At 41.7% G+C, this 17,745-nt stretch overlaps 1 protein-coding gene across 1 annotated transcript in view; it reads right to left on the reverse strand.

The window, feature by feature from the left end:
- Positions 1–17,745, reverse strand: part of LOC110495107 (xylosyltransferase 1) — a 115,556-nt gene that overhangs the window by 27,166 nt on the left and 70,645 nt on the right. Inside the window, exons 5-7 of the mRNA XM_036949407.1 lie at positions 8,764–8,844; positions 3,722–3,938; positions 3,281–3,457 (exon numbers count right to left, since the gene is read on the reverse strand). Of these exons, the coding sequence (XP_036805302.1) occupies positions 3,281–3,457; positions 3,722–3,938; positions 8,764–8,844 (475 nt within the window). The remainder of the gene's footprint in view (positions 1–3,280; positions 3,458–3,721; positions 3,939–8,763; positions 8,845–17,745) is intronic.

The following is a 17,745-nucleotide window of genomic DNA, read 5'->3' on the forward strand; positions in this document are numbered from 1 at the left end:
CTGTGGTTGCAGTCAAATGTCTTTCCACTACAGGTTGGTGGCGCCTGGATAGAATGGTCTCGCGGTACGTACAGGAACAATAGGTAGGTTAGTAGAGAGAGAGTCTCACACTGGTCCAAAATATGATAAAAGAAAACGGATTCAATCGTTTTAAAAGATATTGATACATATGCTATTTTTAAATAGTATTTTAAATGGTATTTTTATATAGTATTTTTTATATGGTATTTTTAAATTGTATTTTTATATGGTCTTTTCAAAATGATTAGATATACAGTAGTTCTATTGATTGAATCAAAGTTTTGACAATGGACAATGGTGCTTCCTGTGTAGCAAAGCTCATGTTTAACACCTGCTTCATTCTTCAATAATACCTGTACTACAGACAGCTGAGAAAATGCCTCTTAAAAGTGCCTCTTAAAAGGAAGCTGGTAGCCTGTGGAAGTCAGCAGACTTGCTGGATTCTTTAAAGGCTCAGTGAAGGCAAAATGATTCTATGTTATTTATATCAGTGTTATTTCCTGACAGTTGCTGGTTGAAAATACAATCTAGCATTAGAATAGAAAAAAATAGAGCTTGTTCAGCAAAAAAATTATAATCTTAACACCCCCCCCCTCTCGGGTACTTGGATATGATTAATAGTATTCTCTCTCTCCGTTTGTCTCTGTCTCTCTGTCTTCCTTTATCTCTCGTCTGCCTCTCTGCCCCTCCGTGTCCCTCTCTCAGTCCTTCCATCTCTCTCTCCATCCCTCTCTCTTCACCTCTCTCTCCACCCCTCTCTCTTCATCGCTCTCTCCATCCCTCTCTCTTCATCTCTCTCTCCATCCTTCTCTCTTCATCTCTCTTCATCTCTCTCTCCATCCCTCTCTTCATCTCTCTCCTTCCCTCTCTCTCCATCCCTCTCTCTTCATCTCTCTCTCCACCCCTCTCTCTCCATCTCTCTCTCTCTTCATCTTTCTCTCCATCCCTCTCTCTTCATCTCTCTCCATCCCTCTCTCTTCATCTCTCTCTCCATCCCTCTCTCTTCATCTCTCTCTCCATCCTTCTCTCTTCATCTCTCTCTCCACCCCTCTCTCTCCATCCCTCTCTCTTCATCTCTCTCTCCATCCCTCTCTCTTCATCTCTCTCCACCCCTCTCTCTCCATCCCTCTCTCTTCATCTCTCTCGCTTCATCTCTCTCTCCACCCCTCTCTCTTTATCTCTCTCTCCACCCCTCTCTCTTCATCTCTCTCCACCCCTCTCTCTCCATCCCTCTCTCTCCACCCCTCCCTCTTTATCTCTCTCCACCCCTCTCTCTTCATCTCTCTCCATCCCTCTCTCTTCATCTCTCTCTCCATCCCTCTCTCTTCATCTCTCTCCACCCCTCTCTATCCATCCCTCTCTGTTCATCTCTCTCCACCCCTCTCTCTCCACCCTCTCTCTTTATCTCTCTCCACCCCTCTCTCTTCATCTCTCTCTCCGCCCTCTCTCTCCACCCATCTCTCTTCATCTCTCTCTCCATCCCTCTCATCATCTCTCTCCACCCCTCTCTCTCCACCCCTCTCTCTTCATCTCTCTCTCTTCATCTCTCTCTCCATCCCTCTCTCTTCATCTCTCTCTCCACCCATCTCTCTCCCTCCCTCTCTCTCCATCCCTCTCTCTTCATCTCTCTCTCCATCCCTCTCTCTTTATCTCTCGCTCCACCCCTTTCTCTTCATCTCTCTCTCCACCCCTTTCTCTTCATCTCTCTCTCCATCCCTCTCTCTTCATCTCTCTCTCCACCCATCTCTCTCCCTCCCTCTTCATCTCTCTCTCATCCCTCTCTCTTTATCTCTCTCTCCACCCCTCTCTCTTCATCTCTCTCTCCATCCCTCTCTCTTCATCTCTCTCTCCATCCCTCTCTCTTCATCTCTCTCTCCACATCTCTCTCTCCACCCCTCTCTCTTCATCTCTCTCTACATCCCTCTCTCTTTTTTCTTGTCTCTCTCCATCCTTCTCCATCTCGCTCACACACACTCTTCATCTATATCCCTCTCTCCCCATCCCCTACTTCATGCTGATGCGGGCAATGGTTGACAGTAGCTCATGAACATGTTGCCCTGCTCCCTCAATCTCCCGCTTTCCCTCCTTCTCCTCTCTTCCTCTATATCTCCATCCCTTGCTTCTTGCTGTGGTTGACAGTAGCTCATGAGAACTCTCTCAGCAGCCTCCGCTGCTTGGCAGACACACAGCCAGTCCTTTCAGTTCCATACACCTCAGACAGGGAGGGGAAACTATTTACCCTCATCTCCTCCCGCACTGCGCACCTTGCTGTAAATTCCTAGTGTGAGAGATAATGGCGGCCCATAGGGCCCAGACCTGGCAACCCGTTGCTTATCTGGCAACCGGTGGCATTCTCGCACCAGGGCAGCAACTGTGGAACTTGGCGGTGGTTCTCACGCCCCCTCACACGATTTATTAACCCAACTTTCACAAGGAACAGTTCATCAGGTGAGAGAAATCAGAGGGTGGAAAGATGTCGGTCGAGGTCCAGGGTCTAGTTATGAAAGGTTCTCTCTGTTGTCTGTAACACGGGAGACCTTCTCCACCTCATCTCCTCCGCCCTGTCTTTCTCTCCTCTTTTTTTTCTCCTTCTCACAGATCTGTCCGTTTCTCCACCGAAGCAACACAACACCCCCACAGACTTATTAAGAGGACTCCTCCACACATCATCATTAGTAGGGACACTAGACACCCACTCCTTCACCACAGATAGAACTAGATACGTGTCCGGTACTAGACACTACACAGTCCTCCTCAGTAAATTCTGAATCATGAGCAGCTTCTAGCCTAAATATAGCCTCTCTGTCAGTCTATACTAGAGCCTACTGAGCGTGGAAAACCCACACTCGATGGGTTATTAATTAAGTCCTATTAATACAGTGGACTGACTGGTAGGAGGTCAGCACTGTGCCCAGTGTGTTCTGTATACTGTAATGAATCACACACACACACACACACACACACACACACACACACACACACACACACACACACACACTGTTCCTAGGCATTTTATACTGTAATAATACTGTCAGTGTGCTCCAGTCTTGCCAGAATTCCAAGGGAGAGCCAGAGTCAGGGTTGGCATTAGGGTTGGCAGCCAACAGGGTCAGACAGTAGACTAGGCAGAGGGCAGCAAGCTGGCATAGAGACTAGTTCGGTCAGCACTATGACTTTGGATGTATTCAAATGTGTGTGTTTGAGAGAGAGAGAGAAAAGTGTGTGTGTGTGTGTGTGTGTGTGTGATACCATGTCTCACCTGGAAGCGGTGGAAGTCGGCAGGTTTAAAGTCGTTGGGGGAGCAGCCGCACCAGTCCACTATGTGTTTGTACTGACACTTACAGCCCAGCTTCCTGTTCCAGTTCGTGATGCGCAGGTTGTTGTCCACCATGCTCTCACAGTGAGCGCTGTTCTCCAGTACCGTATGGAAGAACGACTGAGGAGAGAGAGAGAGAGAAGAAACGAGAGAGTGGGTGAAGTGTAGTGTAGGTGGAGGAGAGGAGAATGAAGGATGACGTGGACACCTGGAACACTTAACCACAAACATCTCCTGTTCCTCAAACCATCTGCTCCAAGCCCTTACGTAGTGAGTGTCCTTTGGACTGCTGTGTCTAGGTGTGTGTCTAGGTGTATACCTCAGCAAGCAGAAGTATATAGTTGTATGTGCGTGTGTGTTTTTGTGTGCATACTGTGGTCTTACCTCGGCGGGCAGCAGTGTGTAGGTATAGAAGCGCTTCATGTTGGTGACCAGGTCGTCTTGGGAGTTTATAACGTACTCCACGAATGGACGATTGAGCAGGAACCAATCAGAACCGCCGTCCACAGAAATGCCTTCTGGGATTTTGCGGTCGCCAAGTCGCCACATGTGGGTGTCGCACTCAAAGAAAAGTCGGTCCAGCCCCTGTTTGCGGATAAACCTGGTTGACCAAAAACACACAAACATGCTTAAACCTATAGCGACCACAAACACACAACCACACAAACATGGTTAAACCTATAGCGACCACAAACACACAACCACACAAACATGGTTGAGTTGGTTTCTTTTACACAAAACCACTAACTTGATTTGACTTATATAAACTTATGTCACACTCAACTATATACACTTATTTTTGCTTAATTTGTCCTTTATTTAACCAGACGGTCTCTTGAGGAACCTCTTTTTCCAGAGACTGGGAGAAAGCAAGGGCAACATTTTGGGGGGGAATCTCTCACTGCTGCTGTTTACAGAAATGAATACAAACTGAACAAAACATATCTGTGGTGACATGTTTATCAACATTTACAAACAAGGTTCCATATAGCCTAGTGGTTACTACACGTTCTGCTTGGAAAAAAATGATTGTATGTTCGATGTTCACCAATTTCCCTTCACGGTATAGACTCAGTATACCCTGCTAGTAGCTTTGAGAGAGCATAGGGAGAGAATAACATCCTATACATGTGTCCCTCACACACTAACAACGTGTGGCTCATGTGAAGCACCAAGTGTTGCAGTAGGTGTCAAGTTCAGGTCAAACAGACTGTTTCCCTAAGTCCTTGAAGGTCTTAAAGCCAGCTGCTATCCACCACAGAAACACACTTCCTATATGATTCCTATAGAAACAGTTACAGTGGGAAGGAAAAGTGTGGGAAGAAAAGGTATGGAATTATCTGGATTTCTGCATAAATTGGTCATCAAATTTAATCTGATCTTCATCTAAGTCACAACAATAGACACACATAGCGTGCTTAAACTAATAACACACCAATTCATGTATTTTTCATGTATTTTTCTTGTCTATATTGAATACATAATAAACATTGGAAAAAGTATGTGAACCCCATAGGCTAATGACTTCCCCAAAAGCTAATTGGAGTCAGGAGTCAGCTAACCTGGAGTCCAATCAATGAGACGAGATTAGAGATGTTGGTTAGAGCTGCCTTTCCCTATAAAAAACACTCGCAAAATGTGAGTTTGCTATTCACAGAAGCATTGCCTGATGTGAACCATGCCTCAAACAAAAGAGATCTCAGAAGACCTATGATTAAGAATGGTTGACTTGCATAAAGCTGGAAAGAGTTACAAAAGTATCTCTAAAAGCCTTGATGTTCATCAGTCCACGGTAAGGCAAACTGTCTATAAATGGAGAAAGTTCTGCACTGTTGCTACTCTCCCTAGGAGTGTCCATCCTGCAAAGATGACTGCAAGAGCACAGAGCAGAATGCTCAATGAGGTTAAGAAGAATCCTAGAGTGTCAGCTAAAGACTTACGGAAATCTCTGGAACATGCTAACATCTCTGTTGACGAGTCTACGATACATAAAACACTAAACTAGAAGGTGTGCATGGGAGGACACCAGGGAAGAAGCCACTGCTGTCCAAAAAAACACTGCTGCACGTCTGAAGTTCGCAAAAGTGCACCTGGATGTTCCACAGGCTAAATATTCTGTGGACAGATGAAACTACAGTTGAGTTGTTTGGAAGGAACACACAACACTATGTGTGGAGGAAAAATGCACAGCACACCAACATCAAAACCAAAATCCAAACTGTAAAGTATAGTAGAGGGAGCATCATGGTTTGGGGCTGCTTTGCTGCCTCAGGGCCTGGACAGCTTGCTATCATCGACGGAAAAATGAATTCCCAAGTTTATCAAGACATTTTGCAGGAGAATGTTAGGCTGTCTGCCCGCCAATTGAAGCTCAACAGAAGTTGGGTGATGCAACAGGACATCGACTCAAAACACAGAAGTAAATCAACAACAGAATGGCTTCAACAGAAGAACATAAGCCTTCTGGAGTGGCCCAGTCAGAGTCCTGACCTCAACCCCATTGAGATGCTGTGGCATGACATCAAGAGAGCGGTTCACACTAGACATCCCAAGAATATTGTTGAACTGAAACAGTTGTGCAAAGAGGAATGGTCCAAAATTCCCCCTGACCGTTGTGCAGGTCTGATCCGCAACTACAGAAAAAGTTTGGTTGAGTTTATTGCTGCCAAAGGAGGGTCAACTAGTTACTAAATCCAAGGGTTCACATACTTTTCCCACCCTGCACTGTGAATGTTTACACGGTGTGTTCAATAAAGACATGAAAACATATAATTGTTTGTGTGTTATTAGTTTAAGCAGACTGTGTTTGTCTATTGTTGTGACCTAGATGAAGATCAGATCAAATTTTATGACCAATTTATGCAGAAATCCAGATAATTATAAAGAGTTCACATACTTTTTCTTGCCACTGTATATAGGATCAACCTTAATTAATCCACTATCCATCCTATCTCATGCCAGTAGTGGTTTTATTCAGTCAAGCCTGTCTAACTCCTGGCACACACACACACACACACACACACACAGACACACACACGCACACACACAGACACACACACACACACACACACACGCACACACACAGACACACACACCATGGCAGAGCACGACAGGCAGCCAGATTGTGATTGGTGTCAGTATGTGTGTGTGTGTGTGTGTGTGTACCAGTGATTGGCATCTAATTTAGTAGCGTGATAGGGCATGGAGCGGGGCAGGGGCAGGGCTGGCAGGCAGCACCTCGCAACGGCAACAAGGGAAGGTTAATTAATAAAGCTACAGATGGAGCCTAATTGGATTATGACTCAGTCACCGAGCTGGGGCAAGGAAGGTGTGTGTGTGTGTGTGTGCGTGTGTGTGTGTGACAGTGGAGGCTCATCAGAGGAGGAAAGGGGGAACATCCTCCTCAGTGAATTTCATTTTTTTAAAATAGTGAAATATTAAAAGTGATCCTTTAAAGATAAACTATACTAAATATATTCACGTCACCAAATAATTTATTAAAACACACTGTATTGCAATGAAGGTTTACAGTAGCCTCAACAGCACTCTGTAGGATAGCACCATGGTGTAGCCGGAGGACAGCTAGCTTCCGTCCTCCTCTTGGTACATTGACTTCAATACAAAACCTAGGAGGCTCATGGTTCTCACCCCATTTTATAGACACATTACTTATGACAACTTCCGGAGGACGTCCTCCAACTTATCATAGCTCTTGCAGAATGAACTGATATGTTGTCCACTCATTTAAAGGATCAGAGAATGAATCTAGTACTGAATGCATAGGCTACAGCTAACTAGCACTGCAGTGCATAAAATCTGGTGAGTAGTTGAGTCAAAGAGAGAAAGACAATATTTGAACAGTTTTGAACAAATGGATTTCTTCAAAAATGAAGGAGAAGCAAAAGACAGAGAGAGAGCTAGCTATATTTCATTGTTTTTTTCACTTTCACTTTCACATACTTAGCTAGCGAATGCAGCTAGCTAGTTTAGCCTACTCAAACACCTGGCTCAAACAGAGAGGGATGTCATGTTAGCCAGCTGGCTATGGCTATCCAGCACTGGAACTTTTCAAAGTCAATGTCACGACTCCCGCCGAAGTCGGTCCCTCTCCTTGTTCGGGCGGCGTTCGACGGTCGGCGTCACCGGTCTTCTAGCCATCGCCGCTCCACCTTTAATTTCCATTTGTTTTGTCTTGTTTTTCCGCACACCTGTTCCCCCCATGTCTGTGTGTGGTATTGTTCGTTTCGTTTCGTGTGTGACAGTTCAGGCTGGTTTTGCACCGGGGGTATGGTTGTAACCCGTGGTTTTGTATTTTGTACCATTTTGTGTAATTTGTGCGCATTCGCTTTTTTCCCTTGGGCCGGAGTGTTGTGACGCAGTTGTGTCGGGATGTTTTCCTCTGCCTGAATAAAGTGTGCCTGTTCAGTCATCTCTGCTCTCCTGCACCTGACTTCCTTTGACCAGTTGCGCACACTCTGACAGTCAAGGTAAGCTTTTGGTTTGATTCATTTATTGCCACCGGGGCCGCCGGTGTAACTGCTAAACTGTTTGCTGACTGTATACTGTACTGCATGATTGTAGCGGGTTTACTAACGCGTTAGTTCTAGTAGCTATGTTGACTATGTTATGACGTTAGCTAAAATGGTGACAACGATGTAGGCTGTGTGTAACGGTTATGATATGAAGGTTTGGCTTGGAAAGGTTTTTCCGCCTGGTCTCTACCAGCTGATGTGTGTTGCACTGAAATCCACAAGCGAAGGGAACAGGTGAGAGGAGGAGAGCATGTAGATATGAGAAGGAAGTGATCTGTTGAAAAATGTTACCTGAATTTCTCCAATAGAAAATCTTGTTTGCAACCGTTGGACTAATGATTACACACTAGATCAGCTAGATGCAGGCAAGAATGTGCAAGGCGGTATTGAATGTGTCACTGTCTGTCGCCTTGATTACTCAAATTTCTCTCTCGACCTGTCCCTCACTCTCCAAGAGTATGCAAAGCTGTCTTCAAATCAAAGGGTGGCTACTTGAAGACTACTTGATACTTGATTTTGATTTGTTTAACACTGTTTTGTGTTATGTGTTATTTCATAGTTTTGATGTCTTCACTATTATTCTACAATATAGAAAATAGTAAAAATAAAGAAAAATAGTAACTTTTTAGTAACATAAACCTGTTAAATTGAACTGGGTGAATAGAATATAAATGACAGTCATCCAATGTGCTGTAATAGAAATAAGGCCATGCTCATAACATTTTTTGTTCTCCCTCATCTTAAATGGCACCGACCACCACTGGTGTGTGAGAATGAGAATAAGAATTAGTGAACATGTTTTAATGTGTCTGTATCATGCTAGTGTGTGTGTGTGTGTGCATGCACCTGTCTGTGGGTATGTATTTATCAGTGCGTGTGCTTGTTAGATCTCACCTGGCGTTGTCTCTGCCGTGGGACTTGATGAAGTTCATGTCTCTGTACTTGGACAGGAAGGCCACCAGCTGGCTGTTGGTTCTGTTAACGACAACCAGGAAGAGATTATTAGGAACCAACCAATCAGTGGAAACGACAGCCAGGAAGATCAATTACCAATTACCATAAATTACCATTAATTACCAACCAATCAAAGAGAGAGAGGTAGAAACCATATGCCATATAATAGGGCAATACAACAGCTTTTCCCTGTCATCACTTTTCAAGGGTTGTCAAGGATACAAAGGGATAGTTGTTAAAGGGATAGTTCTCTATAAAATCCTAAGTATGCCAGCCATTTTCATGGACTCTCACTCACACAACCGCCACTCACTTTTATGCTCAGTTTGTTTTTGGGGTGAACTATTGCTTTAACGGAACATTTGATCATGTATTATTTAACTATCCACTATGATCAGGGCCCAGGGCTTTCCAGGACAGTTGGTCAGGAAAACGACTAACCCTAAGTACAAAGACAGTAAACATAACATCCATTTAACAGTTGGCTCAATAACCAACCCCCCCCCCCCCCCCCCCCCCCCAGGCACTATACAATACAGCAGTCCAGTGGAATCAAACCCGTTCTACGCAGCCCAGCCAGGCTAAAAGCTTCTCCTCTGCAGTGCAAGCCATCATTGCCACAGTCAAAGGTATTCTCAACAACACAGATGTCTGCAGAGTGTAAAGCAGGGTAGGGGGAGGCTGTCTGGGCCTTTAGATGACAGCTCAGTTTTCCTTTCTAAAAGAGCCTAAACTCTCCTAACAAAGCTGGGCTAGCGCAGGCTGAAGGGATGCATATTAATGCCATTTACTGATGAAGGAGCAATTTCACAGCCCCAAGGCTTTACTTAGTAGATGTAGTGGAACACATACGCACGCACACACACACACACTGATGTTGTGTAGCAGAACACACGCACACAAACACAGACAACACACACAGAGCATAGCACAGCGGGGGAAATCCAGGTCACAGCATAGATTTGCCAGGGTTGTGTCATTGTGCCTGAGTGGTCACACAGTCTGTCCAGTGGGTCTGGCTGGTTTGCTGACTGACTGTCTGCCCCCAGGGTGCAGTCTCTGTCTCTCTGTCACTATATGTCTGGCTGGATGGCATTCACACACACTGCGACCATAGCCAGTACCACAGAATTACCAGCCAAGCCCATATCACAGCCTTGCAGTCACCCTTAAACTAGCATCATAAAAACACCCTGCTACCCTGTTGGCATATGCCCTAATTGCACACTCTTAGCCAAATATACTTTACTATACTGTACTATACTGTGCATGTACTGTACTATAATGTACTATACTGTAATATACTGTACTATACTGTAATGTACTGTACAATACTGTAGCTATACTGTACTATACAGTAATATACTGTAATGTATTGTACTATACTGTAAAGTACTGTACTATACTGTACTATACTGTAATATACTGTACATATACTACACTGTAATATGCTTTACTATACTGTAATGTACTGTACTATACTGTAGCTGTACTGTACCTATACTGTAGCTATAATGTACTATGCAGTAATATACTGTAATGTACTGTACTATACTGTACCTATACTGTACCTATACTGTACTATGCAGTAATCTACTGTAATCTACTGTACTATACTGTAATCTACTGTACTATACTGTATGGTACCTATACTGTACTATACAGTACTATACTGTAATGTACTGTACTATACTGTAATGTACTGTACTATACTGTACTGTAATATACTGTACTATACTGTAATATACTGTACTGTGCTATACTGTAATGCACTACACTGTAATGTACTATACCGTAATGTGCTATACTGTAATATACTGTACTGTAATATACTGTACTATACTGTACTATAATGTACTGTACTATACTATACTGTAAAATACTGTACTATACTGTAATATACTGTACTGTACTATACTGTAATATACTGTACTATACTGTACTGTAATATACTGTAATGTACTGTACTCTACTATACTGTAATGTACTATACTGTAGTATACAGTAATGTACTGTAATGTACTGTACTATACTGTACTATTGTGCTCTTACCACACTTGAATAGTTGACAAGTCCATATCACAAGTTATTTCTGAATCAAAGTTGTGCATATGCTTTTTGGTGGGTTACAACTTACAACTGACCAAAAGAGGGCAAGAGAGAGTCTATACTACATACCTATAGCGATTCTTGTCAACATGTATACGGTTCATAAATCAGCTGGATAGCCTTTAGATAAACAGACAGATAGTCTTTAGTAAATCAGCTGGATAGCCTTTAGTAAAACAGCTGTATAGTCTATAGTAAAACAGCTGGATAGTCTTTAGTAAAGCAGATGGATTATCTTTAGTAAAGAAGATGGATAATATTTCGTAAAAGCAACTAGATAGTCTTTAGTAAAGCAGCTGGATAGTCTTTAGTAAAACAGCTGGATAGTCTTTAGTAAAGCAGCTGGATAGTCTTTAGTAAAGCAGCTGGATAGTCTTTAGTAAAGTAGCTGGGTAGTCTTTAGTAAAGCAGCTGGATAGTATTTAGTAAAGCAGCTGGATAGCCTTTAGTAAAGCAGCTGGATAGTCTTTAGTAAAGCAGCTGGATAGTCTTTAGTAAAGCAGATGGATAGTATTTTGTAAAACAACTGGATAGTCTTTAGTAAAGCAGCTGGATAGTATTTAGTATAGCAGCTGGATAGTCTTTAGTAAAACAGCTGGATAGTCTTTAGTAAAGCAGCTGGGTAGTCTTTAGTAAAACAGCTGGATAGTATTTAGTAAAGCAGCTGGGTAGTCTTTAGTAAAGCAGCTGGATAGTCTTTAGTAAAGCAGCTGGATAGTCTTTAGTAAAGCAGCTGTAGTCTTTAGTAAAGCAGCTGGATAGTCTTTAGTAAAGCAGCTGGATAGTCTTTAGTAAAGCAGCTGGATAATATTTAGTATAGCAGCTGGATAGTCTTTATTTAAGCAGATGGATAGTCTTTCGTAAAGCAGCTGGATAGTCTTTAGTAAAGCCACTGGATAGTCTTTAGTAAAGAAGTTATCTATTATTTAGTAAAGCAGCTGGATATTCTTTAGTAAAGCCACTGGATAGTTTTTAGTAAAGAAGTGATCTATTATTTAGTAAAGCAGCTGGATAGTCTTTAGTAAAACAGCTGGATAGTCTTTAGTAAAGCAGCTGGGTAGTCTTTAGTAAAGCAGCTGGGTAGTCTTTAGTAAAGCAGCTGGATAGTCTTTAGTAAAGCAGCTGGGTAGTCTTTAGTAAAACAGCTGGATAGTCTTTAGTAAAGCAGCTCGGTAGTCTTTAGTAAAACAGCTGGATAGTCTTTAGTAAAGCAGCTGGATAGTCTTTAGTAAAGCAGCTGTAGTCTTTAGTAAAGCAGCTGGATAGTCTTTAGTAAAGCAGCTGGATAGTCTTTAGTAAAGCAGCTGGATAATATTTAGTATAGCAGCTGGATAGTCTTTATTTAAGCAGATGGATAGTCTTTCGTAAAGCAGCTGGATAGTCTTTAGTAAAGCTACTGGATAGTCTTTAGTAAAGAAGTTATCTATTATTTAGTAAAGCAGCTGGATATTCTTTAGTAAAGCCACTGGATAGTTTTTAGTAAAGAAGTGATCTATTATTTAGTAAAGCAGCTGGATATTCTTTAGTAAAGCAGCTGGATAGTCTTCAGTAAAACAGCTGGATAGTCTTCAGTAAAACAGCTGGATAGTCTTTAGTAAAGCAGCTGGATAATATTTAGTATAGCAGCTGGATATTCTTTAGTAAAGCAGCTGGATAGCCTTTAGTAAAGCAGCTGGATAGTCTTTAGTAAAGCAGCTGGATAGTCTTTAGTAAAGCAGCTGGATAGTATTTAGAAAAGCAGATGGATAGTATTTTGTAAAACAACTGGATAGCCTTTAGTAAAGCAGCTGGATAGTCTTTAGTAAAGCAGCTGGATAGTCTTTAGTAAAGCAGCTGGATAGTCTTTAGTAAAGCAGATGGATAGTATTTTGTAAAACAACTGGATAGTCTTTAGTAAAGCAGCTGGATAGTATTTAGTATAGCAGCTGGATAGTCTTTAGTAAAACAGCTGGATAGTCTTTAGTAAAGCAGCTGGGTAGTCTTTAGTAAAACAGCTGGATAGTATTTAGTAAAGCAGCTGGGTAGTCTTTAGTAAAGCAGCTGTAGTCTTTAGTAAAGCAGCTGGATAGTCTTTAGTAAAGCAGCTTGATAGTCTTTCGTAAAGCAGCTGGATAGCCTTTAGTAAAGCCACTGGATAGTCTTTAGTAAAGAAGTTATCTATTATTTAGTAAAGCAGCTGGATATTCTTTAGTAAAGCCACTGGATAGTTTTTAGTAAAGAAGTGATCTATTATTTAGTAAAGCAGCTGGATATTCTTTAGTAAAGCAGCTGGATAGTCTTTAGTAAAACAGCTGGATAGTCTTTAGTAAAGCAGCTGGATAGTCTTTAGTAAAGCAGCTGGATAGTCTTTAGTAAAGCAGCTGGATAGTCTTTAGTAAAGTAGCTGGGTAGTCTTTTGTAAAGCAGCTGGATAGTATTTAGTAAAGCAGCTGGATAGCCTTTAGTAAAGCAGCTGGATAGTCTTTAGTAAAGCAGCTGGATAGTCTTTAGTAAAGCAGATGGATAGTATTTTGTAAAACAACTGGATAGTCTTTAGTAAAGCAGCTGGATAGTATTTAGTATAGCAGCTGGATAGTCTTTAGTAAAACAGCTGGATAGTCTTTAGTAAAGCAGCTGGGTAGTCTTTAGTAAAACAGCTGGATAGTATTTAGTAAAGCAGCTGGGTAGTCTTTAGTAAAGCAGCTGGATAGTCTTTAGTAAAGCAGCTGGATAGTCTTTAGTAAAGCAGCTGTAGTCTTTAGTAAAGCAGCTGGATAGTCTTTAGTAAAGCAGCTGGATAGTCTTTAGTAAAGCAGCTGGATAATATTTAGTATAGCAGCTGGATAGTCTTTATTTAAGCAGATGGATAGTCTTTCGTAAAGCAGCTGGATAGTCTTTAGTAAAGCCACTGGATAGTCTTTAGTAAAGAAGTTATCTATTATTTAGTAAAGCAGCTGGATATTCTTTAGTAAAGCCACTGGATAGTTTTTAGTAAAGAAGTGATCTATTATTTAGTAAAGCAGCTGGATAGTCTTTAGTAAAACAGCTGGATAGTCTTTAGTAAAGCAGCTGGGTAGTCTTTAGTAAAGCAGCTGGGTAGTCTTTAGTAAAGCAGCTGGATAGTCTTTAGTAAAGCAGCTGGGTAGTCTTTAGTAAAACAGCTGGATAGTCTTTAGTAAAGCAGCTCGGTAGTCTTTAGTAAAACAGCTGGATAGTCTTTAGTAAAGCAGCTGGATAGTCTTTAGTAAAGCAGCTGTAGTCTTTAGTAAAGCAGCTGGATAGTCTTTAGTAAAGCAGCTGGATAGTCTTTAGTAAAGCAGCTGGATAATATTTAGTATAGCAGCTGGATAGTCTTTATTTAAGCAGATGGATAGTCTTTCGTAAGGCAGCTGGATAGTCTTTAGTAAAGCTACTGGATAGTCTTTAGTAAAGAAGTTATCTATTATTTAGTAAAGCAGCTGGATATTCTTTAGTAAAGCCACTGGATAGTTTTTAGTAAAGAAGTGATCTATTATTTAGTAAAGCAGCTGGATATTCTTTAGTAAAGCAGCTGGATAGTCTTCAGTAAAACAGCTGGATAGTCTTCAGTAAAACAGCTGGATAGTCTTTAGTAAAGCAGCTGGATAATATTTAGTATAGCAGCTGGATATTCTTTAGTAAAGCAGCTGGATAGCCTTTAGTAAAGCAGCTGGATAGTCTTTAGTAAAGCAGCTGGATAGTCTTTAGTAAAGCAGCTGGATAGTCTTTAGTAAAGCAGATGGATAGTATTTTGTAAAACAACTGGATAGCCTTTAGTAAAGCAGCTGGATAGTCTTTAGTAAAGCAGCTGGATAGTCTTTAGTAAAGCAGCTGGATAGTCTTTAGTAAAGCAGATGGATAGTATTTTGTAAAACAACTGGATAGTCTTTAGTAAAGCAGCTGGATAGCATTTAGTATAGCAGCTGGATAGTCTTTAGTAAAACAGCTGGATAGTCTTTAGTAAAGCAGCTGGGTAGTCTTTAGTAAAACAGCTGGATAGTATTTAGTAAAGCAGCTGGGTAGTCTTTAGTAAAGCAGCTGTAGTCTTTAGTAAAGCAGCTGGATAGTCTTTAGTAAAGCAGCTGGATAGTCTTTCGTAAAGCAGCTGGATAGCCTTTAGTAAAGCCACTGGATAGTCTTTAGTAAAGAAGTTATCTATTATTTAGTAAAGCAGCTGGATATTCTTTAGTAAAGCCACTGGATAGTTTTTAGTAAAGAAGTGATCTATTATTTAGTAAAGCAGCTGGATAGTCTTTAGTAAAACAGCTGGATAGTCTTTAGTAAAGCAGCTGGGTAGTCTTTAGTAAAGCAGCTGGGTAGTCTTTAGTAAAGCAGCTGGATAGTCTTTAGTAAAGCAGCTGGGTAGTCTTTAGTAAAACAGCTGGATAGTCTTTAGTAAAGCAGCTGGGTAGTCTTTAGTAAAACAGCTGGATAGTCTTTAGTAAAGCAGCTGGATAGTCTTTAGTAAAGCAGCTGTAGTCTTTAGTAAAGCAGCTGGATAGTCTTTAGTAAAGCAGCTGGATAATATTTAGTATAGCAGCTGGATAGTCTTTATTTAAGCAGATGGATAGTCTTTCGTAAAGCAGCTGGATAGTCTTTAGTAAAGCTACTGGATAGTCTTTAGTAAAGAAGTTATCTATTATTTAGTAAAGCAGCTGGATATTCTTTAGTAAAGCCACTGGATAGTTTTTAGTAAAGAAGTGATCTATTATTTAGTAAAGCAGCTGGATATTCTTTAGTAAAGCAGCTGGATAGTCTTCAGTAAAACAGCTGGATAGTCTTCAGTAAAACAGCTGGATAGTCTTTAGTAAAGCAGCTGGATAATATTTAGTATAGCAGCTGGATATTCTTTAGTAAAGCAGATGGATAGTCTTTCGTAAAGCAGCTGGATAGTCTTTAGTAAAGCCACTGGATAGTTTTTAGTAAAGAAGTGATCTATTATTTAGTAAAGCAGCTGGATATTCTTTAGTAAAGCCACTGGATAGTTTTTAGTAAAGAAGTGATCTATTATTTAGTAAAGCAGCTGGATATTCTTTAGTAAAGAAGTTATATATTATTTACTAAAGCAGCTGGATATGCTTTAGTAAAGAAGTTATATATGATTTAGTAAAGCAGTTGTATAGTCTTTAGTAAAGAAGTTATATATTCTTTAGTAAAGCAGCTGCATAGTCTTAGTAGACCAGCTGGATAGTCTTTAGTAAAGCAGCTGGATAGTCTTTAGTAAAGCAGCTGGTTAGTCTTTAGTAGAGCAGCTGGACAGTCTTTGGTAAAGGCCTCCCGAGTGGCGCAACATTCTAAGACACTGCATTTCAGTGGTAGAGGCGTCATTACAGACATCCTGTTTCGATTCCAGGCTGTATCACAACCGGCCGTGATTGGGAGTCCCATAGGGCGAAGCACAATTGGCTTGCAACTGACTTGCCTAGTTAAATAAAGGTTCCATTTAAACCAGGGGGTTAGAAAAGAGGATACAAGCAAGACAACACAGCCTGTCTTGAAGAGAAAAGCCTGGAAAGAGATCCTCACTCTGGGACAAAACAACCAAGTGACTTATCCCTCCCTCCTCCATCTCTCCATTACCAGCCCCCCGGGCAGACACACAGACACCACTACTAGGGCGAGGGGGAGAGGGTATTTGGGCTGGGCCTTTCGGGCTCATCCATGCGGATGGGAGGACATTATCAGAGAATTAGACAGGGAATAATGCCTGTTTCTCTCCTACAGCCTTCAGCCTATACAGACACACTGATTCCAACATAGCAGCAGATCAGGGCTAACCCTGCACTCCTTATAGCATTGGTGCTCTATGGCTGTAGCATATTGTTGGGATTGTCCCTTCATTCCTTACACAGTATCAGTGGAGAAGATGACCATAGGGTGGGTCATAGCCTGGTTTTTCTTTTAGAGGTACTATGACTGTAGCATAGACTGGTTGGCTTCATTCTACACTCACTTGACAGTTGAATTGAACTGAATTGAAGAGGGCTGTCCAAGGCAAGTATAATCTGTCACAGAGTGTTCTTATTTTTGATTGTATCACTGTACGGCCCTGTAGGTGAGCAGGAGTGGATTGAGGGAGTGCATTGATGACCAGAGTGTTGTGGGTTAATGTATGTAAATATGGTCTAAATGAGGAAACTTGAGTCAAATCCAAGAAGTGGTCCAAAAAAAGCACTTGCTAAGCGAAGATATTACTGTCTGCTACGCCAACATGTAACCCCTCTCTTTCCCCTTTCTCTTCTGTCTCTTCTATCACTCCCTCTCCATCTCTCTCCTGATGGGCCTATAAAAACCTCCAGTGTCAGCCCTTTCCTCCACCACATCACCACCATGCAAATGAAGAGAAGAAGAGGAGACAGACAGGAAGAAAGAAACGACTCACCAGCACACCACAAACACTTCCACTCACACAGTGGCAGGCGCAAGCATACACCCACATTATGCAAACACAGGCATACACAAGGCATTATGCGCACACGCGCACACGCACGCACGCACACACACACGTACACACGCACACACACGCACACACACACACTTGAGCGCCCATAGACAGAGACAGACACTGTCACTTTTATGATCGAGCATCAAAATCAGAACTATTCTCACCGTTTTCACACTATCCCATAATATCTACGACAAGCACATACTGTATCTACATGGCAACAGATTAAAAGTAAACTCTTTCAGAAACATAAATATTTCCCTGAACATTTCCCTGACAGGGTGAATACAAACAGGGGTGTCTCCTGAGCCTGTGTATACAAACCGTGTATATAAACCAACCACACGTGTTGGACTATAAAACAACACAGG

The sequence above is a fragment of the Oncorhynchus mykiss genome, chromosome 17 (genome assembly GCF_013265735.2).
Source record: "Oncorhynchus mykiss isolate Arlee chromosome 17, USDA_OmykA_1.1, whole genome shotgun sequence".
Lineage (NCBI taxonomy): Eukaryota > Metazoa > Chordata > Actinopteri > Salmoniformes > Salmonidae > Oncorhynchus > Oncorhynchus mykiss.